This window comes from Impatiens glandulifera, chromosome 5, assembly GCF_907164915.1.
Source record: "Impatiens glandulifera chromosome 5, dImpGla2.1, whole genome shotgun sequence".
Taxonomy (NCBI): Eukaryota; Viridiplantae; Streptophyta; class Magnoliopsida; order Ericales; family Balsaminaceae; genus Impatiens; species Impatiens glandulifera.
This window is the reverse complement of record NC_061866.1, coordinates 45,489,833-45,514,410: the sequence shown is the minus strand read 5'-3', so window position 1 is coordinate 45,514,410 and position 24,578 is coordinate 45,489,833. Positions and strand designations below refer to the sequence as shown.

The 24,578-nt window shown below is 37.1% G+C and overlaps 4 protein-coding genes and 1 long non-coding RNA gene across 5 annotated transcripts; 3 read left to right on the top strand and 2 right to left on the bottom strand.

Annotated features, from left to right (window-relative positions):
- Positions 1 to 6,145: 6,145 nt before the first annotated feature.
- On the top strand, positions 6,146 to 9,180 carry LOC124937545. The gene is made up of 2 exons (XR_007099372.1): positions 6,146 to 6,260; positions 8,856 to 9,180. It is a non-coding gene; the product is annotated as an uncharacterized LOC124937545 (long non-coding RNA).
- LOC124937544 (inactive glucose-1-phosphate adenylyltransferase small subunit 2, chloroplastic) lies at positions 6,723 to 8,884 on the bottom strand. Its single transcript, XM_047477825.1, has 9 exons — positions 8,711 to 8,884; positions 8,335 to 8,625; positions 8,007 to 8,255; positions 7,757 to 7,924; positions 7,566 to 7,669; positions 7,382 to 7,496; positions 7,170 to 7,268; positions 6,945 to 7,064; positions 6,723 to 6,847 (listed from the first exon to the last, which is right to left on the bottom strand). The coding sequence occupies exons 1-9, from the start codon at positions 8,882 to 8,884 to the stop codon at positions 6,731 to 6,733; spliced, it is 1,437 nt and encodes a 478-aa protein (XP_047333781.1). The 3' UTR covers positions 6,723 to 6,730.
- Positions 9,181 to 15,180: 6,000 nt separating the features above from the next.
- On the top strand, positions 15,181 to 16,966 carry LOC124938345 (thioredoxin-like fold domain-containing protein MRL7L, chloroplastic). Its single transcript, XM_047478766.1, has 6 exons — positions 15,181 to 15,313; positions 15,614 to 15,743; positions 15,833 to 16,341; positions 16,410 to 16,491; positions 16,567 to 16,678; positions 16,745 to 16,966. Exons 2-6 carry the CDS (start codon positions 15,633 to 15,635, stop codon positions 16,882 to 16,884), a joined length of 954 nt encoding a protein of 317 aa, XP_047334722.1. The 5' UTR covers positions 15,181 to 15,313; positions 15,614 to 15,632; the 3' UTR covers positions 16,885 to 16,966.
- Positions 16,967 to 20,128: 3,162 nt separating this feature from the next.
- Positions 20,129 to 22,226, top strand: LOC124938835 (probable uridine nucleosidase 2). The gene is made up of 9 exons (XM_047479356.1): positions 20,129 to 20,322; positions 20,457 to 20,572; positions 20,640 to 20,699; positions 20,889 to 21,074; positions 21,171 to 21,275; positions 21,457 to 21,553; positions 21,634 to 21,741; positions 21,800 to 21,935; positions 22,017 to 22,226. The coding sequence occupies exons 1-9, from the start codon at positions 20,268 to 20,270 to the stop codon at positions 22,123 to 22,125; spliced, it is 972 nt and encodes a 323-aa protein (XP_047335312.1). The 5' UTR covers positions 20,129 to 20,267; the 3' UTR covers positions 22,126 to 22,226.
- LOC124938834 (ankyrin repeat-containing protein At5g02620-like) lies at positions 22,197 to 24,138 on the bottom strand. The gene is made up of 3 exons (XM_047479355.1): positions 23,625 to 24,138; positions 23,143 to 23,552; positions 22,197 to 23,066 (listed from the first exon to the last, which is right to left on the bottom strand). Exons 1-3 carry the CDS (start codon positions 24,103 to 24,105, stop codon positions 22,215 to 22,217), a joined length of 1,743 nt encoding a protein of 580 aa, XP_047335311.1. The 5' UTR covers positions 24,106 to 24,138; the 3' UTR covers positions 22,197 to 22,214.
- Between the last annotated feature and the right edge of the window lie 440 nt (positions 24,139 to 24,578).

The window sequence follows — 24,578 nt, the reverse complement described above, 5'->3', positions numbered from 1 at the left end:
ACTTTCAATCAGCATACAATATTCAAAAACCAACAACAATCAATCAGCATACAATATTCGAAAACCAACTACAATAATCAGTATACAATATTCAAAATTGCACAGACAATATTCATGTTTGTGGCTGAGATGATGGCGGCTGAGATGATGATGCTCTTGCAGCTCTTGCAGTAGAGGGTGCAGGCATTACTGATTTGCATGTTGCCCTGTTGTGACCCTGACCACCACATGAGCTACATCTTCTCGGCACCTTACGAATTTCACCTTGGGATGACCTACACTTTGTTTGAGGTCGCCCTTTCTTAACCTTAACAGGTGGTTTAAGGCACACTCGTTGCTTGATATGTTCTGGAATATCCCAATACTCTTCATGACAAACTGGATATATTGTTTCCGCATAAGCATTGACCCACATTTCACTTGAGTAATACCTGAAAGATAACAATTGAACATGTGAGAAATAAAGTTAGTTAGATAAATTCAATAGCAAATAATCTAAAGTAAACCTTGAGCAGAACTCATAGGCATCCAATCTATGGGTACGGGAAGCAGCCAGGGCATGAGTGCAAGGAAGACCAGATACATCAAATACCCTACAACTACAACTCATTCCTCTCAAGTCAACTTTATAATCAGATTCACCGTCATGGACATAAAACTCGAAACGGTTAAGTGGATGAACGTTATATAATCTGGCCTTCTCAGCTTGATCACGTAAGAACTTTTCATAATAAAAAGATAAACGTTCATTGTGATTGGAAGCTTTTTCTCTTCGACTGTTAAACCAATCTTGTAATGTGAATCTTAAATAATCAGCTAAGATTGATATGGGATACTTTCTAGCTTCCCTACTTTGACTATTGAAGCTCTCAGCGTAATTGCTTGTCATTTGATTGTATCGTTTACCCGGAAAAAATGCACGACTCCATCTCTCAAACCCAATATCTGCCAAATACATAGCAATACGAGGGTCTTTAGCATTGATCTTGTCAAAATGCTGATTAAACTTCAAGATTGTGTATGCTTGAGAAGCCAAACCAAACTCGGCGTGGCAGTGATCGGTTTTGAATTTGGCCATAATATTCATCTTGATGTGATATGTGCACGCACCGTGGTCAGCTTCTGGAAAAACAGCACACAAGGCATTGGCGATGCTTGGGTGTCTATCAGATACAAACGCGAGATCATCAACCAATCCAATTGCATCTCTAAGTTTTTGCATGAAATAAGTCCAGGAGTTGTTATTTTCAGAATCAACAACGCCGAATGCAATAGGATAGAGTTGTTCATTCGCATCTAATGCTATCGCCACCAATAGCTGACCTCCAACCTTGTGCTTAAGAAAACTGGCATCGACGCACAATACTGGACGACAACAGTTTTTGAAACCCCTAATTGAGCAGCCTAAGGACATGAACATATACCTGAAATGACCGTGCTCATCCGTCTGGATGTCTGTTATGGTACCCGGATTGTTCTTCTCCAACATGTACAGGTATGATGGCAATTTACCGTAAGAATCTTCTACAGTTCCTCGCACCGCCATTAGGGCCTTTTCTCTAGACCGCCAAGCCTTATTATAAGACAACTTTATTCCATAAGTAGTCTGTATGTCTTCCATTATTTTCTTGGGCATGTGGTCATGGTGATGGTCCATGTACTTGCTCTTCATGCATTCCCCAAACACCCATGCTGGTGCTGGCCTTTGATTCTCTTGCCTCGTCACAATTGAACAGGTATGATCTTTTACGAATTTACGAATCTCAAACATTTCCGAGGAATTTACTCTGACAGCACGCAGTCTCCACTTGCAATTCTTATCCAAACATTTCACAACCCAAAGTTCTTTTTTTGACTTCAACACTTTGAATTCAAAATGATTAGTCATGGCATATTTATATAACCTCAGCTGAAGTTCTTTTTTATTCTCAAACAAAGAACTGACTTCCAATCCGATTCCGGTACTTACTGCCTCATGTAAAGGATTTTCACTACTTGGTATGTTACTAGCAACCCATTCATTGCAGCTTGGTTGAGTACGAACAACAACATTGTTTTGTTGTGTACTAGGAACCCAAGAACTGCTTGGATTTGGATTGGTACTAGGAACCCAATCAGAATTACTAGGTTGGGTAATAGGAACCCAATCATCATCAGCATCATCCCCCACATTCAGACGCAAATGTTCATCTTCAATGTCATTTTCAAAGAAAACCTCACGCTGCATCGGGAAGACGTCGGGGTCATCAATTTCTGGAACAGATACACTTTCTTGAGTTGGTAGTGACTTCTCTATTAAGGATACACACAATGGAGTGCGGTTGTGGACTGAAACTGCTTCATGTAAAAAGAACTCCACATCCACATCTTTTTTTATATCAGTTATATAAGAAAATTTGGCAATCATGCCAGGAGCATTATACTTGGCTTGAAGCAATAAATCATATCTAGATTTTTCAACATCGGTAGCAGAATAAATTTGATCAACTAATTGGGCATAAGTAGAATTTTGGGGAACAATCATACCGCTGTTTGACTTTGCAGAAAAATGAGTAAGATCGTCCGTAGTTTTCCACTCTCCATCAAAGTAAAGAAGTACAGGTACTTGAGCTGCAATTGAAAACAGTTCAACAACATCACAAGAATTGAAAACAGTTCAACAACATCACAAGAATTGAAAAAAGTTCAACAACATTACCATAACCGAGGAGAGTTTGCTCGTAGAGTTTCAGGAAATCCAATGCCGCAACTTTTTACCATAAGTTTGCTTCAATGAATCTAATGGGATAAGAGCTCCCTATCCAATAGGTCCATTGAAGCAAACTTGTGGTTAATTCTTGGAACATTGTATCTCCACGAAACATACCAGTAAACTCTACCTCAATACTAGAATAACAAGATAGTATTGAGTGAAATCAGCTACACTATGCCAGCATACAAACCCTAAACCTTAATACTAGAATAACAAGATAGTATTGAGTGAAATCAGCTACACTATGCCAGCATGCAAACCCTAAACCTTAATACTAGAATAACCAGATAACTCAAGAACTGTGGAACTTAAACAAAAAGGTCCTGTAACTATAAGAACTGTGGAACTTAAACAGCATACTGATCAGCAAATTCCAAGACAATAACTCAATAAGACTTTCTAAGAACTAAAACAAAGCTGCTGCTGCTCGATAAGACAATAACTCAATATTAAATAAACATACCCATTTTGAGAATGAAGAGTAGTGGGTAAGCTGCTGCTGCTCGTGGTCGAGTTCTTCAGGGTAACGTGGTGTCGTCGTAGTCGTCCGCTGCTGCTGCTCGTGGTCGAGTTCTTCAGGGGAGGGTCGAGTCGGAGTGGCGAAAGCGAGAGAAGAGAGAAGGGGAAATTAAGGATTCGTGGTTTTGTTATAAATTAGGGCACGAAAATAATATATACGATGAAAGACGTGAATTGTTATTCACGTGTTTCATCTAAAACACGTGAATAAACTCACGCGTTTTAACGTGAAATGCATTCACGCGTTTCATCTAAATCGCGTGAGTTTATTCACGCGTTTTAGATGAAATGCATTCACGCGTTTCATCTAAATCGCGTGAGTTTATTCACGCGTTTTAGATGAAACACGTGAATATCAACATTGTTCCTTGTTGTTTGAGTTATGTGGCGAATATGCGTGAATAACAACCTTTCAACCTTGTTCCTTGTTGTTTGAGTTATGTGGCGAATAACAACATTGTTCCTTGTTCCTTGTTGTTTGATTATACACAATACGCGTGAGTTATGAGGATAAGTTATGCTATTGTTAACATAAGTAATAAACCATAAATAGAAGAATATTCAGTAATATAAACCACCATAAATCATAAATAGAAGAACGTTAAGTCTAAACAACTCCAAATTAAGTAAGCAAATGCTGCAAATCACAAGCAGCAACAGATTGAAGCAACTTTGTATGAGGAACAACATGTTCATCCAATATGCGTGACATAGCAGCCGCTGTCTCAAAAAGCCAATTGTCGGGGAGAACATCAAAATCCTTTTCAATTGGTCGATACCTGCTGTCTATCTCGAAATATACTATTATAGTTTTCGCATCCCTTGGCTCAGCAAATGGATAATCTGGATTATCCGATTCTTTAATACTACCACCTCCAGCAACTATTAACTCAATGAGATCCTGTTTGTAAAGTGTGTTGAAATTACCTATAAATATAAAAATGTAACCGTCGAACAGTTTCGACCGCTGAAAAACCAACAAAGAAGATAATTTCAGTTATCATGCAAAATAAGAAAAAGTAGAGATAGGAGGAATAAGACCAAACTCACATTATTCAACAACAGAAGTCTGCCTTTTCTAGGACCACCTTGGGCTCCATGATTATCATGTTTAACCTCATAAGGTTCCTCATCAACACAGTTTTGGGTTTTCAATGATGATTTTATCCCTAAACAAAGCAATTTTTAAATTAATTTAACAGACATATGTATGAAAATAATCGTGTTAACAGAGACTCACAATCAATATTAAGGACCCATTTCCCATTCAGAATTGCCTTCAATACTTTTTGAGTTCGGCCGCATGCACCATTGGGATCAGTGTAAGCAATAACATGTGTTACATCTTCTCTCCACTTCGGAGACACCCTTGCACCAAAAGTGCGAGCAAATTCAACTATCAACAATTGTGTAAAACAATAATATAATGGTTATTACATACAAAACTAGTTAATATGGACATAGTAGAGAGAATAGAACATACATTATTTTCAGGTGATAATTGATTGGGACATAAGGTCATAACAGTGTTTGTTGCCTGCATATTATAAAAAAAAGGAGTTGAACGAACTGAGAAAACAATTTTATTAACAACCATTTTAATACATACCATTTTGTTGAACGAGCTGAGAAAACCACAACGGCAGCTCCTGATCTAAATACTACAATATCCATCATTATAAACAGCAGAATATATATCAATAGCTAACCATACAATATTCATGTAATTGAAAATCAACAATCAATCAGTATATATAGGAAAACCAAACCTTAAACCCTAAATACAACAATATCCATGAATATAAATGGCAGAATATACATCGAAACCTAACCCTAAACATAAATACTATAATATCTATCAATATAAATGCAAAATATACATCGAAACCTAACCTTAAACCTAAATACATCAATATCCATTATAAACAGCATAATATACATCAAAACCAAACCCTAAACCTAAATAGATCCATATAAATGGCAGAATATACATCGAAACCTAACCCTAAACCCAAATACTTCGATATACATAGGAAACGGCATAATATACATCAAAACCAAACCTTTAACCCTAAATACACCAATATCCATGAATATAAACGGTAAATATACATCAAAACCTAACCCTAAACCTAAATACTTCGATATACATAGGAAACGGCATAATATACATCAAAACCAATCCTTTAACCCTAAATACATCCATATCCATGAATATAAACGGTAAATATACATCAAAACCTAAGTCTAAACCTTAAGCCCTAAACTGACCTAATGATGTTGAAGAACGATGATGTTGGAAGGATCCCGATGATGTTGAGGAACGATGATGTTGAGGAACAATGATGTTGAGGAACGCTGATGTTGAGGAACGATGATCTTGATGGATGTGGTAATGGAAAGTCGGCCGCAGTCGGAGTGGGAGGGAGAATCGGGGAGGTTTTGTTTTAAATTAGGGCAGAAAAGTAATATATAAGACTAAAGACGCGATTTACCATGCACGCGATTTAATCTAAATCGCGTGAGTTCATCACCGCAATTTAGATGAAACGCGTGGCTGGTAATTCCCGTACATTTAAAAACGCGAATTACCAATCACGCGTTTCATCTAAATCGCGGCGATGAACTCACGTGATTTAGATTAAATCGCGTGATTGGTAATTTGCGTCTATGAGCGTAAAAACTGACGCCGAAGGGGTATTTCTGACATTTCGCAGGATAAAATGGCCCTTTTTGCCAACATTAGTAGGCGGGGCCCTTTTTGGAATTTCCCCTGTTATGGGGGCATTTCATCAAATTTCCCTGTTGAGAAGGCCCTATATGTTATATATTGCAGAAGTTTCTAAATATATTTACACTCTAGCGCGAAACCCTCTTCACGATCGCATCGATTTTCATAAATTTGTATTTGCAAATTTCCCCAGGTACACGCAAGAGCAGGATTATGAGCTATTCACGTATCATGAAATTATAGGGTTTATCTTAATTGGTAAGTTAATTACTTGTTTGAATCTTCTTCATTTAAGGATCTTTTGTTTGCAAATGATCAGACAACAGATTCTTTGTTTCAATGCAAAGTTAGATATCTTATGGATGTATGCTCATTTGATGTTTGATTGAAATAAAAAAAAGAGTAAAATATCTCTTCAATTTTCTTTTCATTAAGTTAACTTGAATCAAGGAATTGTACTCAGTTTCACATGCTTATTCCAGATACAAGAGGATAAGGATCATGTACCTTTCACGTTTCACATGCTTCTCATGTATATTAGGGTTTAAAAATGCAAAACAATGATCAATAATGTAAACAGAGCATCCTTTAGACCTGCCATCTAGAAGTTTGTTGTCCTTTATTCAATTCCTTGGCTAGGAATGGCAAAGAATATCAATCCCCCAATAAATTTCTTCTTCAGGGTTGAATAAGTCGTGTTAAGAACTTGTTGATAAGTCTTATAACACTCAAATGATGGTTCCATCTGGTAATATTGCACTTTTTAGAATCACTACTATCCCAGCTGTGATGGTGTAACCGCAAGCTTCCCTGTTAGCTTCTTGGACATTGTCCTTATTTATGATCTACATTATGAATGAACGATACAAAATAAAAAATTTGTCTCAGCAACAAAACTGGCCAGGATAAATATACTCCCACATCCCCACCATTCTATCGTACCATGACATTCTCACCAATCCTTGCATTCTTATCTATTATGGCTTTCCGTATTTGTGAAAACTCTCCTATACCAATCGGAATATCCCCATTCTTCTTGCTTTGGCCCTGCCCATCTTGTATCTGTCATTATATATATATACCTCCATGAGAATATGGTTGTTGCATTCTTTTGAAATTATTTAGAATGTGCTGTATATGGTTAAGAACAATTAGTTAGAATCATACGGGATATACATCAGAGCCCATCAGTATTGAATCCTCAATTACTGCTCCTGCTCCAACCCTTGTTCTTGGACCAATGACTGTACTTCTGATGTTACATCTCTGTTTTAGGAAACTCAATTACATATCTCAAAAGTAAAAAATAAAGCCAAATCTTTAATTGAATGAATGAATTTAATCTGCATACTAGGAGAATGTGAGATTCAGTTTCTTACTTTGAGAATGCAGCCACCTCCAATTATGCTATTTGTTACTACAGCGTCGGTCATTAGAGTTGGTGGCAGAGATCGAGGCAATGTATACAGAGGAGAACCTCTGTCGTAGAAGCAGCTTTAGAAGTTTGTGTTAGTTACTTTGCATTCAAAAGAAGTTGAATTATATTATCATTAAGTTACTGACTTGAATGCCATGCTTGTTTTCTTTACGATTTCCATGTTTGCTTGGTAGAAGGATTTGATACTTCCCATGTCCTCCCAGTACCCATTGAACTTATAAACATGAACCTGATCAATTATTAAAAAAACAGAGACATTTTTAAGAATAAAGACTCATTGTGCATTCTTTTGTAATTGGTGAAAGTATGATATAACCTTCAGTCCTAGTGACATTGCAGCAGGAATTACTTCATTTTGTAGATCATTTGCTTCGGGGAAATATTCTATGAGCAGCTTTTTCATCGTATCTCTATTGATTATGTAAATTCCCATACCAGACAAAATATTATCTGAAATAAAATCCTTTTCCCCTTTGCTTTCTACCTGCATTTACAAACTAAATTTTATTAGCTTGTCAATGATCACTGCATATCCAATGTGAACAATCCTAAAGTTGAGATCTTACTGATAAGGACATTTTGGTTTCGATTACATAATTCTCATTATTATCTATTTTGTAAAACCCAAATCCCGGATCCCTGTCTCGCCTTGGGGTGCATACCGCACAAGTTATCTCAGCCCGTTTCTTCCGATGGGCTTCAATGAGTTTCTGGTAGTCCATTTGGTACAGATGGTGACCACAGAGGATTAAGAACTCAGAAACCGGGTATTCTTCTAGAAGCCATAAACATTTCCTTATTGCATCAGCTGTTCCCTGAGGACAAATAAAAATTCAGAAAACACTAATAAAAAAGATCATGGCTGCAAATTGGAGGGGAGTTTTTTTATTTAACCTGAAACCAGCCCTTGTGCTCGGAACTCTGAAACGCTGCAATAACCTCTACAAGTCCCTCTTTCCCAAGACCTGCTCCGCAATAAGCTTTTGTGAGGTGGGAATTGAGAGACGTGGAGTTGAACTGTGTAAGAGTGTATATCTTGTTTATGTTACTGTTAATGCAGTTGCTTATTACTGCATCAATTAGTCTGTAGTTTCCTGCAATGGGCATAGCCCCTTTTGATCTTCTCTTTGTTAAAGGGTAAAGTTGAGTAGCTGACCCATCTCCAAACACAATGGCTGCAACATTCTGACATAAAATCATACTTTAATACAATCATTTGGAAGACAAACAAAACATTGAATTAAATCTCTTTGAGAGAGAGATTTTCCACCTGATTTGATGGTGGGAAGAACGAAATGTGATCCTCGGGTCGATATGACAAGCATGAGATGACTATGGGTGAATATTTTGGATTGGTTTTCTGATTATTTGGTACTAAATGCATAGCCTGACTCTTCTTTTTCATATTTGGCAAGATGGGAAGTGAAAACTGCAATGTCTCCATGACCAATTATGAAAATCAGTTGATGGTACAATATAATGTATAAGTTTGCTTCATGCTTTGTTACATTTGATGATGTTAAAGAGGGAGAGAGAAAAAGATGAGCTTTCTTCTTACTCATTGATGTTTCAGAGGATCTTCTTCCTGGCTTGGCTTGTAGAGCAGATCAACAGAAACTGGTACAATAAAAAAAAAAGATTGCCTTTTTTTTATTCCTGGTACAGATTTTGTATGTATGACTGGTTCAAGCCATTCATAAAACTGTTTGTTTAAATTTATGTGTTTAACTTTGATTCTAAGTTTCCCATTGGTCTTTTTGCACTTTATTCTTTTTGTTTGTTGCTGTTGAAGCTAAGAGCATTTCATGCAGGTACATAAGAAACTATTTGTTTAAACTTAATATTCCCTCATGCAAAATGACACCTTTACCCCTAATTCAAATAAACTGTTGAATGTGATGCTCCTGCTTGGCTGCTTGTGTATAATAATATTTTAGGAATGTCTGGTTTGGTTCAAAAGTGTTGTTATTGCTCTGTGAATGAATGATTTAGTGACAGGTTCTTGTTCGATATCATTGAGACTAGGGGTAGTTTAGGACATGTGTTTGAAATGGTTGGATTAATCAATAGAGTGGTTCTTAAGATAAGCATTTTTTGACTTCTTCCTTGATTAGGGGGAAGCAGTTCTTATATATATATATATATATATATATATATATATATAAGAATATTATTAATATTTTATATATATTGACAAAAAAATAAAAATAAAATTATGTTTTTTTTTAATTGTTTTAAATTCAAAATAGGGGTGTTTTCAAACATTGTATTTCCTTTGTTATACAAAAAAATGTTGGTCATTAAGTTGAAGACTTACAAGAGAAATTATAAGTAACTAACAAGAAAGTTGTAAGGTATATTTGTAAGCATCTTTCACTATATTCAGATAGTATTTATTGTTCTATCTTTAAGCATCTTTCACTATGCCATTAGTATTTATGGTTTTACCTTTTACTTAGCAACTGACTTTCATGGTTTTAGGGAATGATAAAAAAATTCTCTTATTAGCTATTAAATTTTCAATCAGTTAAAAAAAAAATGAGACTAACTATTATTCCTCTTTTAACTTAGTATGAATGTGACCATTTGATGCAGCGTGCGTGGCTAGGATGAACCTTTATCAAGATTCGTTGATTCTTACGAATACCGAAAGTCGATAGATATTGAGGAAACCTCGTTTTCTGATTAATAATCTTGCCCTAACAAAGTGTTTTAAGATTCTTTTAAATACTCAAACTCTAGCTTGCAAAAGAAATAAACAACTTTTAATAAATTGCAAAAAAACACCCGAAACTAATAAAAATGCGATTTTGAGCCCCTAAACGTTTCCGCCCGAAAAACACTAGGCAATCGTCGAAATCTGACACTTGCGAGATATTTTCGGATACTGCAACTTTCGCATAAACGCCTCTTCGACTCGCACCGCATCATTCCCCCAGGGTAGAAAAGATTCGTCCTCGAATCTGGAACCGCATCATCCTCATCAGAAGAAGACTCACCCACAAAAGGAACAAGATGCTTCACATTGAACACATCAGAGGTACGCACATGGCTGGGAAGGTGTAAACGATAAGCATTGGGGTTGATCTTCTCCACAATCTCAACAGGACCAATCTTCTTAGCAGCAAGCTTGCTATATTCATGAGCTGGAAAACGATCCTTAGTCAGAATAGCCCACACAAAGTCACCAACTTCAAAATCAACAGCACGCCTTCTCGAATCAGCCTTCTCCTTGTACTTGGCAGTAGCAGCAACCAAGCGGTCATGAGTGGTCTGATGAACCTGAGCCAACTGACCAACAAAATCCGCAGCAGTGGAATGAGGACGCACCTTGCTGGGCAGCGCTAACAAATCAAGAGGAGCACGCGGAGACAGCCCGTAAATCACATGGAAAGGACTGAAACCAGTGGAGCGATTAACAGCATGATTGTGAGCAAACTCGGCCTGAGGCAGCTTCAGATCCCAAGCCTTAGGATGATCCCCAATTAAACTGCGCAGAAGGTTCCCCAAAGACCTATTAACAACTTCAGTTTGGCCATCAGTTTGCGGGTGATAGGCACTGCTAAAATTCAGCTGAGTATTAACCAAACGCCAAAGACTCCTCCAAAAGTGACTCACAAAGCGAGTGTCCCGATCAGAAACTATGGAGGCAGGAAGTCCATGAAGGCGATACACATCCCTGAAATAAAGCTGTGCAACAGCCACAGCATCAGAGGTTTTCTTGCAGGGAATGAAATGAACCATCTTCGAGAATCGGTCAACCACCACAAAAATCGAATCAGAACCACGCTGGGTACGTGGCAGCCCAAGGACAAAATCCATACTGACATCAGACCATGGTTGAGTGGGAATAGGCAGAGGCAAGTATAACCCGGCATTAGTCGAAGCGCCCTTAGCCAACTGACAAACACGACAACGAGCAACAAAACGCCCCACCTCTTTGCGCATCGAAGGCCAGAAATAAGAAGCTGCAAGAAGCTGGAAGGTACGATCACGCCCAACATGGCCTTCTTTGTTGATAGCACGACTATCAATGCACATACGCCAAGACCCATCCTTTTTTGGGGTAAGAAGGGCCGGGACAGCACAGGGACTAAGGCTCTCTCGAATGTGTCCCTTAGCCAGCAAGTCCTCCACCTGTCTACGCAACTCTTCATGTTCTTTGGGACTCATGCGGTAATGAGGACGGTTGGGTAGGGCAGCACCTGGAACCAAGTCAATGTGATGCTGGATATCACGCAAAGGAGGCAAGGCACAAGGCAGATTCTCAGGAAAAACATCTGCAAACTCCTGTAACAGCGGCTGCACTGGAATAGGCACCTCAGAACTAGCACCACAGGTAATCAGCGAACAAAATAGAGCAAACACCATGCCCGATTCGACCATGGCGGTCTGAAAAGGACCCCGAGACAACAAGGTGGTAGGGGGGGACGCATGATGAGTGGGGGCAGCACCCTTCTTGGGGTGATTTGGCATCAACACAATCTTGGTACCATGAAATAAGAACGTGTAGGTATTAGCACGCCCATCATGTATAACAGAATGATCAAACTGCCAAGGGCGACCAAGTAAAAGGTGACAAGCATCCATATGAACCACATCACAATATACAGCATCACGATAATGGGAACCAATGGAAAAATTAACAAGTACGCGCTTGGAAACTGTAACATCCGTACCTTGACTCAGCCAGGACAGACGATAAGGCTTGGGATGAGGTTCAGTGGACAGACCCAGCTTCGAAACTGCAACCTCAGAAATCACATTCTCACAACACCCAGCATCAATGATGAAGGTGCAAACTTTGCCACCGATGGTACAAGTGGAATGGAACAGATTATTACGTAACCACTCGTTGTCAGGAGCACGAGGGGTTAAACATGATCGACGAATCACCAAAAGGGGGCCAACATCACCAGAAACATACTCCTCCGCTGCCTCATCATCATAAACATCATACACTGGCGCTGAATCTGAAGGAAGAGCAGAGTCAGGATCATCCACCTCAGTAAAAAGACCACGATTGGTGGACTTTGGGTTGCGACACTCTGCTTGGCGATGGCCAACTTCACCACAATTGAAACAACGCAAGCCATCGGGACGTCCCTGCGGGGGGCTGTAGTGCCGCGAGGGGGGGCTGGGGTGGGATGGGCCGGCTGGGAAGAAGAATCAATGCCACTAGTGGGGACAACCTGTTTTCCAAAGCTACCCGAACCGCGCCTGGCTAGCTGTTTCTCAGCCTGTGAAGCACGCTGATGTGCCTCAGAAACAGTCAAGGGATCAAACATATTCAAAATATCCTGCAACTGGAGGCGAAGGCCACTAATATAGCGAGAAACCAACTGGAGAGGGGACTCAGACAGGTCAACACGAGCCACAAAGGTGTAAAACTCAGTGGAATAGTCATCCACGGAACGAGAACCCTGACGAAGATTCTGGAACCGCTGGTACAGGTTACGTTCGTAATTATATGGTAGAAACGCAGCCCCAATATGCTTCCTGAATTTGTCCCAATTCGTGAGCTTTGCCTTACCATGACGAACACGTGTCTGTTTCAACTGCTGCCACCATGCTTGTGCACGACCATGTAAGCGGATCGTAACAAGGGGTACACGACGATCTGCAGGAACTTCCTTGAAATCCAGAATCTCTTCAACCTGAGAAAGCCAATCAATAAACTCTTCCGGTGATAGACTACCATCGAACTTAGGGATGTCCACCCTGAAAGCCTGCTCCCAGCGATGATTGGGGCGTTCAGGGGATCGATTCCGAAGACCACCGAGAGGGTTTTCATCTGTCATCATAACATCATCTTCAGGGTGGTGCGTGTGCATAGATGCATCCATCCGTTGCGTCAACCATTCAACCTGCCGCCTCAAATCGTCGTTATCACGGCGAAACTCAGCGTTTTCACGTCGCAACTCAGCAAGGTCACCATCATCAGCACCAGGGGTAGGGTTGCGCGGCTGTCTTCGGGGCGGCATACCTCAGGGTCGACTGGAAACTGATACCAACTGATGCAGCGTGCGTGGCTAGGATGAACCTTTATCAAGATTCGTTGATTCTTACGAATACCGAAAGTCGATAGATATTGAGGAAACCTCGTTTTCTGATTAATAATCTTGCCCTAACAAAGTGTTTTAAGATTCTTTTAAATACTCAAACCCTAGCTTGCAAAAGAAATAAACAACTTTTAATAAATTGCAAAAAAACACCCGAAACTAATAAAAATGCGATTTTGAGCCCCTAAATGTTTCCGCCCGAAAAACACTAGGCAATCGTCGAAATCTGACACTTGCGAGATATTTTCGGATGCTGCAACTTTCGCATAAACGCCTCTTCGACTCGCACCGCATCACCATTATTATATAAACTAGCATTTAGCCCGTGCAAAATAATATAAAAATCGGAAAAAAAAAATTACGGATAACATTTTTTATTTTATTTTTAACCGTTTTAAGTTTATGGGTGAGTCAACCCACAATCCGACCCAATTATCCATTTACTCAACATCATTATATATTAGTTAGTTAAAAAGTTTATATTAATATTAAAACGTCCCGCGTTTATTAAATTTGGTGTTAAATTTATAATATAAAGTCTTTATAGCCTAATTGGTTAAAAAGTTGTACTTGTTTTTGTTAGGTTACAAGTTCGAAACATACCTCTAGCATTTTTAATTTTATTTTTAACCATTTTAAATTTAAAAACGGTTCAACCCACAATCCGACCCAAGTATCCAAATTAACCACAGCTCTCGAGTCGGCAATCCGGACACTTTAAAAATTAAGCATCATTATATATATATATAGATTAGTTAGTAAAAAGTTGAACTTATATTAATATTAAAACGTCCCGCGTTTATCAAATTTGGTGTTGAATTTAAAATATAAAGTCTTTGTAGCCTAGTTGGTTAAAGAGTTGTACTTATTTTGTTAGGTTGCAAGTTCGAAACATACCTCTAGCATTTTTAATTTTATTTTTAACCGTTTTAAATTTAAAAACGGGTCAACCCACAATCCGACCCAAGTATCCAAATTAACCATAGCTCTCGACCCGACAATCCAGACACTTTAAAAATTAAGCATCATTATATATATATTATATATATATAGATAATGAAAGAGTAGAAAAAAATAAGTTACGATAAATAACAAATTAAATTTATTACGTAAAAAAGTTAGAGAAAGAAAGTTATGCTCAGGATAAAATGTTTTCGAATAGTCATTTTTCGAACATGATTTTCTCTCTAACTTTTTACATTTATAACTGTCTCTCTAACTTTTTACATGATAATTTTTTTTCTCGACCGTGATTTATTTTTTTCACGTTGTTGTCAGGTGAGGGTCGCTGCCTCTAGTGTCGCTCTTCTTATCGTTATTTTTAATATAATTATTGGAGAGAATTCAATTTTAAGGATTTCATATCATTTGGGGATTCGTTTTAAGTGAATTAAATTATTTAAATTGTTGGTATTTAATTTAAGAGAATGATATATACAGCATTTTTAAATAACACCACCTAATTTTGTTTTAAAATATTAATGATATTAATTAATACAATAAAATATAATTTCTTCTTCTCTATTTGATGTTTATTTAACAATTTTGTGATAAATGAAAAAGAATTGAGCCATTTTTATTTTATTTTTTGGATAAATGAAAAAGAATTGAGCCATTTTTATTTTATTTTTTGGCTGAAAGGAAAGGGATGTACATAAAAAAAATTAAAAGAAAAAAAAGAGAGACCAAAGTGAGAAATCAATAAAATTACAAGACGAGAGAAGAGAAGAGGACGACCGAGGGTTTAAGGTTGCCGCCATTGCCGTTTCTGCAAGAAGCATCTCTGTGGAAAGACAGTTTCCTTTGCTTAGGTTTCTCTCTCTCTCTCTCTTAGAGGTTCACTGAGTATTTGTTCTTTCTTTTCCTTCCGATTAAGTAGCGATTTTATCCACTCTTAATTAGATGAACCTTTTTTCTCATTGCCAAATCGATCATATAATTGTTGTTGTAGTTATAATATCTTCATAAACCTATATCCACCTTATTTCGGCATTGTATTCTTCTTTGGAAAGGGCCAATTTAGTGTGGTTTGAATATTAGCAATTGTTCTTATAAATCTAGAAGAAGACTACATTATTATTAATAATACTTTGTTTATTGTTCTTCAGCAGATTTGAAGGAAGTAGAAATATGAGCAGAATCTTCCCTTATTTCTCATGTGTGACTCCCCTTCCTAAAGTTAAAGTAGAACATAACTCTGTGTTTTTCCCAACCTCAAAGTCGACTAATTCATTATCATGGGTACAATCTTACTTCTCTTTGGTCTCTTTTAGACGGTTAAATTCTTCATCAACAATGCATAACTAATGACAGCCCAATGATGGAAACAGTGCAGATATTTGAATAAGTGTACATTAAGATATTCAACAACTCAGACTGTTCCAAAATCCAAATCCAATAGCGCGAATGAAGAAGAAGAGAATGATCCGTTTAATATGGACGAAGATGAGAGACAGGAATGGCGGAGAAAGATCAGAGAAGTCATTGACCGTAGCCCAGATGTTGACGAGGAAATTGACCCTGCTGAGAAAATGAAGAAGATGCAACAGCTGTTGGCTAATTACCCACTTGTTGTCGATGAAGAGGATCCTGACTGGCCTGAAGATGCTGATGGACGTGGTTTTAACCTTGATCAATTCTTCAACAAGATCACTATTAAGAATACCAAGAAGAAGGATGATGTTGATGACGATGAGAATTATGATAGTGAAAACGAAGTTGTATGGCAAGATGATGATTATATTCGTCCTATCAAAGACCTTATAAGCTCGGAATGGGAAGAAACCGTTTTCAAAGACATCAGTCCTATAATGGTTCTCGTACATAATCGTTATAAGAGGTGAGTAGTAAATCAATGATCATACATAATCGGGCTTTTTTAATGAGTTGTTTTTAATGTTCCTCCAGACCCAAAGAGAATGAAAAGATGCGATTTGAATTGGACAAAGCTGTAAATATCATATGGAATTGCAGGCTACCATCTCCAAGAGTAAGTTCATTCATCTATTATGATATTATCTTGTTTTTTATACACTTCTGACCTTTCTCAACACTTCAAATTTAGATTGTAGCAGTAGATGCAATAGTCGAGGATGAGCTCGTGTCTGCACTAAAAGTTTCGTCTTTTCCAGAGCTTATATTCATCAAATCAGGAAAGATTGTATTTCGTCAAAATGGTAAGTAAAACTGCACACTAAGAAAGTAAAATTCAAAATTGTAATCTTTTGTTGCTGTTGTTTCAGAAATTCGAACGGCTGATGAACTGTCAAAGATGATGGCATTCTTCTATTTTGGAGCTGCAAAACCACCTTGTTTGATGAATCGCATGACTAACAATGAAGAAGTGATCCCCACCATTTCTATTATCAATCCATGTCCATAAAAGCTTGATGATACTTTTCAAGAAACTATGCAATAGACATTATTTTAATGAATTACAGACTTACAGTTTATGGTACACAATACAAACATATACACACATTAATTAAGACCACATAGAGTGTCTCTGAAACTAGTGCTTAAAAATTTGTTCTTAGTCATCCCCTCCAGTGATACAGGAAAGGAACGTCCTAGAACTCCTGAATCGGACAAGCTGCTGATTAGACTTGACCATGTTGTTGTTGTTGTTGTTGTTATCTGATGGAAGTCTTTGGCTTTTGTTGCCGGAGGAAGAATAGTAGTCACCGACGGAAGAGTTCCAACGACGGTGATGACCCTTCGTGACATCTTCATTAACAACGGTTTTCATCTCCAACTGCAACAGGGGAGGAGGAGCGACGGGGGAGCCAATTGGGTACTTGTAGTTATACCCTTCGGGATAGAAGTCAGCGATATTGTAAGCTGCCGTGGACAGAGAGTTCCGAAGTGGGCGTGTCTTGCCGTTCTTGATTCTCCGGTATACCATTGGGAGAAGGCCTTCCATTTCTTCTTCTTCTTTCAGAGGAGAGAAAGAGAATGTTAAAACATGATATATGACATTTCATGAAATAATGAAATTTAATTTATTGGATTGCATTTTCCACACAATTTCTATTTCTATTTCTTTAAAGAGAGATCAATAGTATTTGAACGAGTCAATAACTTGTTTCATGGTATCTTTTCTTGACTTAGAAATATAATAATGTTTCTCTCAAGAACAAACAAAACAAATTTTATATCTTTTAGAAGAAATCATTTGATTAAATCATCTTAATTAAGCTCTTACTGTAGCAGATTTGAACATGATTAACACATATGTTTGATTGATTATTTGATGCTTAATGTTTGAATGACGGTTGAATGATATGTTTGTCGAGCTTTCTCTCTTATCCTTTTGATATTTGTGGTTCAATAAAAACTTGTTTTTTTTTAATAAACCGTTTTAGCAAAATAGAAAATGAAGTAACACTATTTATTTGGCATGCTGGTGTCCATTTAATTACTAAAGTCAACTTTACCTAACCCACCAATTAATATGTAATAATACTTGGTGTGCTTTATTTATACTAATAATATTTCTAGAACCTACCAATTATAATATCATTTTAACAAATTCAAACTTGGGAAGTTAGTTCATAAGTCATGACCATTAATTATAAGTTTCTATATAGTGTTTATTCAAAATGGTACACCAGGTTAATTCAATTCAATTTTGTCTCAATCACTATTATTATTATTATATTTTTTAGTATCAACATCATTTACAATAATGGTTACCTAACACATATCATCAACTTTTACATGTTAAAATCACTCTATTTAAATGAACAATAGATAATTAAAATATATTTTATAATTGTGAGATGATGGTTAAGGTATATTTTAAAATATTATCTCATATTAATTAATATTAAAATAATTTATTTTAAAAAAAAAATCTCTCACCCGAAGGCATTAAGGTAATATTTTTTTTAAAAAAATATTACTTTTTTATCCTTACTTGTGAGAAGGCACAAAGATATTCTCGTAACAGAGGATTTCGATTGGCAAACCAAAACCTCTACATCAAATGATATTTTTAAAAGGGTCTCTCCTTATGAGCATTTTATCAGTTATTAATGTTTTCTTTTGTCAAGATTAGGCTTTAGACATAGGGTAAAATTAATTAACTGTCAAATTAATTAAACAAGGAGAAATTAGGGTTTGTTGATTTTGTTAAAAGAGGCCATTTATAAGGTGGGGAAACTAAGATAATGTTATTTAAAACTCCCTCATAGAATGTTGACTGAGCAATTATAATTTATAAATATTTAAGATGCCATCAAGCTATGAGTAAGATAATTAAATGCTAATATAATATATTTTAGGGATTTCATATAATAATAATAATAATAATTTATTGTTGGAAATGATTTAGCAGCTGCCATTAATTAATTAAAAAGAGGGCATTCAAGTGTTGATATGTTTGAGAAGATGAGAATCCTTGATTTGTGATGTATTGTTGAATGCAATCAATTTCAGTTTCATATTCTCTCCTAGCTAGAATCGATTCATCATACCTTAATTCAGCCTTTTGTGAGGTTTCAGTTTGAATTTTCTGAAATCTGAAGCATATTATTTTGAATTGAATGGTTGGTTGGTGAATCCTTCTTTAAGTTTTGCATTCATGGGTCAATTTTGTAAGACTAGTTGAGTTGGTCCTAAGGTAAGGCCACTCCTTAATGAAGGGCAACCCTCCCCTCTTCAGCTCATGGCAAGTGAAACTATGACACATTATTTGAATATTTCATAATGGAGTTCATAGGGAAGCTCATACTGTAAGTGATAGAACACGTGAACTTATGTTTCTCATTAATAATGTCCTAACCTTTAACCATGGATAATAACTAATTTAGAGTATAAAGTTTGATTTAAATATTTATTAGAATGAAAAAACATTAAAAAAATATAATAAAATAAGTAGAGACTCATAACTCAATAAGGCAAACTGATATTCGAGAATTGTCCACGTTCAAGTGCATAGAGAGGAAGAAGCAGGGGCGGAGCCAAGTGCAAGCTGGCCCGGGCTACAGCCAGGGGAGCCTTATGTATTTTTATCAATAACGACGGTAAATCACCGTCGTTATTGGTTATTTACCGTCGCTAAAAGGTTATTTTTCGTCGCTAAAAGGCATTGGTGACAGCAAACTATAAAACTAGCCCAGATAGATTTTTTTGATAAAAAATTAGCCCGGGTAGGTTTCAAATCCTGGCTTCGCCCCTGGGAAGAAGCAAAGCTAGTCATCTATTTCCACACCAGATCATCCATGAACGTGATCTCGTTGACCACCTTAATCGAAGCTGACATATCCAAGAGCTAAACGAGTCAGAGCCTTATAACTTACCCAAGTGGAATCAGCTTCAGGTGGTCGTATCGTATTTAATCATCCAAATAAGAAAATGAAGATAGATATGAGGAAAGAGATTAAACAAGTTAAGGATAATGAATACTAATTCAGGACCATTTAAAAAAAAACAAAAAAAAAAACAAAAAAAAAAACAAAATGATAAAATGTGATTTATGAAGATGGTGTAACCTAGATAAGATAATAACCTAGATTTAACCTTAAAAAAAAAACATAAAAGAAATCTGAATGATTTTCAAATGTGTAAAGTGTTATGATTTTTTTATAATAAAAAGTAATTAATTATAGGTTCTATCAATCTGGCGCATGTGATTTCTGTAGAGGTAGTTCGATCCACACGAAAGCAAATTGTGGCGAATTCATCATCTGATTCTGTCCTCTTCCTCCTCCTTGATTCCTTTATCGAATCCATTGAATTGAAGCTCCAAAGCGAACCTCTTTAATGGCAGTAGAAGAAGCGAGAAAGAAGATCATCATCGACACCGACCCTGGCATCGGTAACCGTTACTCTTACACTCAATCACTCTTTCTTTTCCTTTCTCAAATTCTTTCAAGAAAACTCTTACTATTGATCAGTAAAGACGCTACTTACTTATGTTTGTTCTCTAATTTATTTGATCGGTAATGGCAGATGATGCCATGGCTATATTTCTGGCTCTGCAATCGCCGGAACTTGATGTGATCGGGCTAACAACTATCTACGGCAACGTTTACACCACTCTTGCTACTAGAAATGCTCTGCATTTGGTATTATTATTATTATTATTAAACCTTATAATCTGTTGAAATGTTAATTATTGTTATGTTTATTTAGCTGGAGATTGCTGGAAGGACCGACATCCCTGTGGCTGAAGGATCTCATATCACAATCACTGTACGTTATTTCAGGCTTTTGATTCTTCTATGCAATAATAAGATTTATATGTATCAATTTGACCTTTGTTGATTTGCATCAAACTATTTCCTTCAACTAGAATTCACTGTCATACAAATAGAATCAATTGAAAGAGAACAATATTTGTACAAACCCTGAATCCACTAGTCTTTGATTTTTGCCATAAAGAAAGGTACAAAGCTTCGAATTGCTGATTTTGTACATGGATCGGATGGACTTGGTAACCAAAACTTTGAACCCCCAAGTGGGAAGCCAATTGGACAGTCAGCAGCATCTTTTCTAGTCGAGCAAGCTAAACTTTATCCAGGACAGGTGACTGTTGTGGCCCTTGGTCCCCTTACAAATATTGCCCTGGTCAGGTTCTTGAACTTTCTTTACGAGTTTTTGATCAATTCTATTTGAAGTATATTTCAGAAGAAAAAAAAGGTATCATCTGGTCTATTTACGCAGGCTATTCAACTAGACGACACATTTGTCAAAAACGTAGGACAGATTATCCTTTTAGGTGGTGCTTTTGCTGTAAATGGAAATGTAAATCCAGCATCTGAGGCTAATGTAAGTTCATCGTCTATGATTTAAGCTTAGTAGTTAAGAGTGCCTTAAATGAGATCTGATAGTTGCTTTGCTGCTATAAAACTCCAACTGTATTCTGAAACACATGACAACTAGACAAAGTTATTCATTGTTAAGGTAGTTGAATTCACTTAAAAGCCCTAATCACTGGAACAAATTTCAGATTTTCGGTGACCCTGATGCAGCAGATATGGTTTTCACTAGTGGAGCAAACATTTTGGCCATTGGGATAAATGTTACCCATCAGGTTATTTTGACAGGTAACTTTTGATTTCTTGAACTTGTCCAACTCTACATTCGTTTCCAACCATTGGATCCTAACCTTAGTTGCAATGATCAGATGCTGATCGCGATAGGATGGCGAAAAGTGGTGGAAAACTTGCCCAGTACCTGTGCAAGATATTGGATGTTTATTTCGCATACCATCATGATGCTTATAACATAAAAGGTTTGTAAGATTCATTTAACTTCAATTGTGCTACTACTTATATAGCCATCCATTTCAGGTGTTTATCTTCACGATCCAACGACCATTCTGGCAGCTGTTAATCCTTCCCTATTCACATTCGCTGAGGGTGTAGTCAGAGTTCAGACAGTTGGAATCTCAAGAGGCCTCACATTATTTTACAACAAACAGAAAAGGTATATCAAAACTGAATTTCTGTTTATCTTTTTGCTGCTGCGTTAAATCATTTTTTTTCTTCTTTTATTGATGTGGGTAAGGTTTGCGGAAGTTACTGAATGGTCTGACAAGCCCTCTGTCAAAGTTGCGGTTACTGTCGATGCTGCTGCTATCAATGAGTTACTCATGGAGAGGCTTATGCATTCATAGACCAAAATTAATGTATTTACATCCATCCTAAATAATTTGAAAACTACCTTGATTGAACAAAAGAAAATCTTTTTATATTACAAGACTTTTCACACTGCGTACATCTTTTTGTAACCTTCGTTCAACAAATCAGGATCAGATTGCTGTCTAGACAATGAGAGTGATCGGGATAATGTATTTGTTCTCCTAATGTTCCTCATCTTGGATTCATCCATCCTATGACGAACAACACAGTAGCACATTGTTCCAATTGTTGTCAGCATAATAACGCTGCCGACGAGTGTGGTGTAAACCGCGAGCCACGTCTCGTTCGATCCAACCACGACGAAACTGAGGGAAATGAAGGCTACGGATATGAATATACAAGCCATCCACATCAGCTTGTTGATGACGAACACCAGTTGTTTCTTCGCCTTGTGTTCTATAACGACGACCGAAGTCTGAACCACGACCACGGCTAGGGATATGAACAGAGCCAGACTGTCAGAAACGAAGAAGATGATGAAGGCCGCCTTTTTGGCAATGTGTGCCTCCCCGAGCGAGAAACCGGGAGTGAAATCCTGGACATATTGACCCGGAACGGTGAAGATGGCAGCGAAAGCAACTGTCGCTATTAGAACTGCCACAACCGTCGCCGAGTTGATCGCGTTGTTTAGGCCGCTGGTGTGAAGCTTCTTTATCTTTTTAGCGATCTTACGAACTCGGAAACCGGTCTGACGGGTTTGTTGGAGTTGAGATTCCACGTCATGCTTGATATCGCTTACGGTTTTCTTTAATTGCTTTGCCGGATTTTGAGGTTTACCGTTAACTCCTCCCGCTTCTTTAATACCCGTCGTGATTTCCTGATTCCCGAATTTCTCAGCAATGTCAAGAGGCGTCTCTCCAGCCTTGTTGATCGCGTTCACATTCACTCCCTTCACCGATACTAAAGCACGTATAATCTGTAACACCAAATTAAAAAGATTGGTTTAAAATACAAGTCTATATTTTGAAACTTGAAAAGAAAAGGGTACGTACCTCAAATTTGCCTTTTCTAGTGGCAATATGCAAAGGTGTATTTCCTTTGGTATCTTCCAAGATCAAAACTTTGGAATCGGGTTTGACTAATTCATGTACAATTTCAACATTTTGGCCTTTGACAGCCATATGGAGAGCGGTTTGGCCTTTCTTATCAGTCATTAGACCGATACTTGGATCTTTACTCAATATCGATCTCGCCACTTCCAAATAACCCATCCTTGCAGCAGTATGAAGAACAGTCTTACCATTATTCCTAGCAATCTTAGCAAGATTTGAATTTGCTTCAAGCAGAAGATCAACAACATGAATATGACCTTGAGCTGCTGCAGTATGAAGAGCAGTTGAGTTAGCTGCATCTGTTGTCATCACCATGTTTGGAAAACACCTCAAAAGTTCCTTCAACACGTCTGCAAGAAGAAAAAGAAGATCAGTTTGTAATCCAAAAGAGAATGATTAATTCGGGTCTATGTTTTGTGTACCAAGATGGCCTTGTTTTGCAGCAATATGAAATGGGTCTGATCCGTTTCTGGCTACAATGGATGCAGTTTGGAGGTCTAAATGTTTCAAGAATTCGGACACGACAGAAACATGGCCGTTTTCGGCTGCGACATATAGCGGCGTCTCTCCTTCTTGATTCTGTTTAGATAGCAAATCTCTAACTGTGTTTGAATCGAATCTACTTATGATGTCTTTAACACGAATTAGATTTGAGGCTCTTGCGGCTGAATGTAGAAAAGAGTCACCTTTCTTTCCAGGTGAGTCTTTTCCTCTCTTCCTTTCTCCTCCAAAACTGAGCTGTTTCTCCATTATCAATCTGCTGAAGCTTTTCTGTTTCTCTATTAAACCTAGGAAACTCTTATGCTTCTCATCCATGGTTCCAATTCCATGGAAACTTGATTGTTTTTCCATTACTTTTACACCTTTAAAACTATCTTGTCTTTCCATGATCATCATCATCATCAACCCAGCTAGATTCTCGCCAGAATGTATATTATTAAGATTTAAAAGGAGAAAGAAAGATTGGATAATTGATAATTGATAATTGACACAGAAAGCCATTCTTTTTTAGTGAATTAAAAAGTATTTTAGTAGTTAGCCGCCCGTCATTCAAAAAGAGACCAAAAAAGAAAAAACGTGACTATTACTGTTGGCCTCGTTTGATTTGGTGTTTAATATGAAAATATCGAGTTTGCGTAATAATCTGATATATTAATTTTGCGTAATAAGTTAATTAATTTTTTCGTGAATTTTATCAAATATAAATAAGTTGTAATGAATCTGAGTAATTATTTGTTTCCAAAAACACTGTGACAAAATTTTGATTATATAAAAGATTATAATAAAATGTTTGACCTTACAACTTATAATGTTCATCCTTTGACTTTTTTTTTTAACTTGTAATTTTTTTTTAAATCTTTTGAAGTCACTGATTT

Excerpts from the sequence above, each read along its gene's own strand:
- LOC124937544 (XM_047477825.1), bottom strand. The coding sequence starts at position 8,884 with ATGGAGACATTGCAGTTTTCACTTCCCATCTTGCCAAATATGAAAAAG. Across the intron at positions 7,497-7,565 it reads AAAACAAGCATGGCATTCAA|CTGCTTCTACGACAGAGGTT; the intron begins GTCAGTAACTTA and ends AAACTTCTAAAG. Across the intron at positions 6,848-6,944 it reads GGATTGGTGAGAATGTCATG|ATCATAAATAAGGACAATGT; the intron begins GTACGATAGAAT and ends TTCATAATGTAG.
- LOC124938345 (XM_047478766.1), top strand. The coding sequence starts at position 15,633 with ATGAGCAGAATCTTCCCTTATTTCTCATGTGTGACTCCCCTTCCTAAA. Across the intron at positions 16,342-16,409 it reads GTACATAATCGTTATAAGAG|ACCCAAAGAGAATGAAAAGA; the intron begins GTGAGTAGTAAA and ends ATGTTCCTCCAG. Across the intron at positions 16,679-16,744 it reads GATTGTATTTCGTCAAAATG|AAATTCGAACGGCTGATGAA; the intron begins GTAAGTAAAACT and ends CTGTTGTTTCAG.
- LOC124938835 (XM_047479356.1), top strand. The coding sequence starts at position 20,268 with ATGGCAGTAGAAGAAGCGAGAAAGAAGATCATCATCGACACCGACCCT. Across the intron at positions 20,700-20,888 it reads GATCTCATATCACAATCACT|AAAGGTACAAAGCTTCGAAT; the intron begins GTACGTTATTTC and ends TTTGCCATAAAG. Across the intron at positions 21,742-21,799 it reads TGATGCTTATAACATAAAAG|GTGTTTATCTTCACGATCCA; the intron begins GTTTGTAAGATT and ends CATCCATTTCAG.
- LOC124938834 (XM_047479355.1), bottom strand. The coding sequence starts at position 24,105 with ATGATGATGATGATCATGGAAAGACAAGATAGTTTTAAAGGTGTAAAA. Across the intron at positions 23,553-23,624 it reads TGCAAAACAAGGCCATCTTG|ACGTGTTGAAGGAACTTTTG; the intron begins GTACACAAAACA and ends TTCTTCTTGCAG. Across the intron at positions 23,067-23,142 it reads CTAGAAAAGGCAAATTTGAG|ATTATACGTGCTTTAGTATC; the intron begins GTACGTACCCTT and ends TTGGTGTTACAG.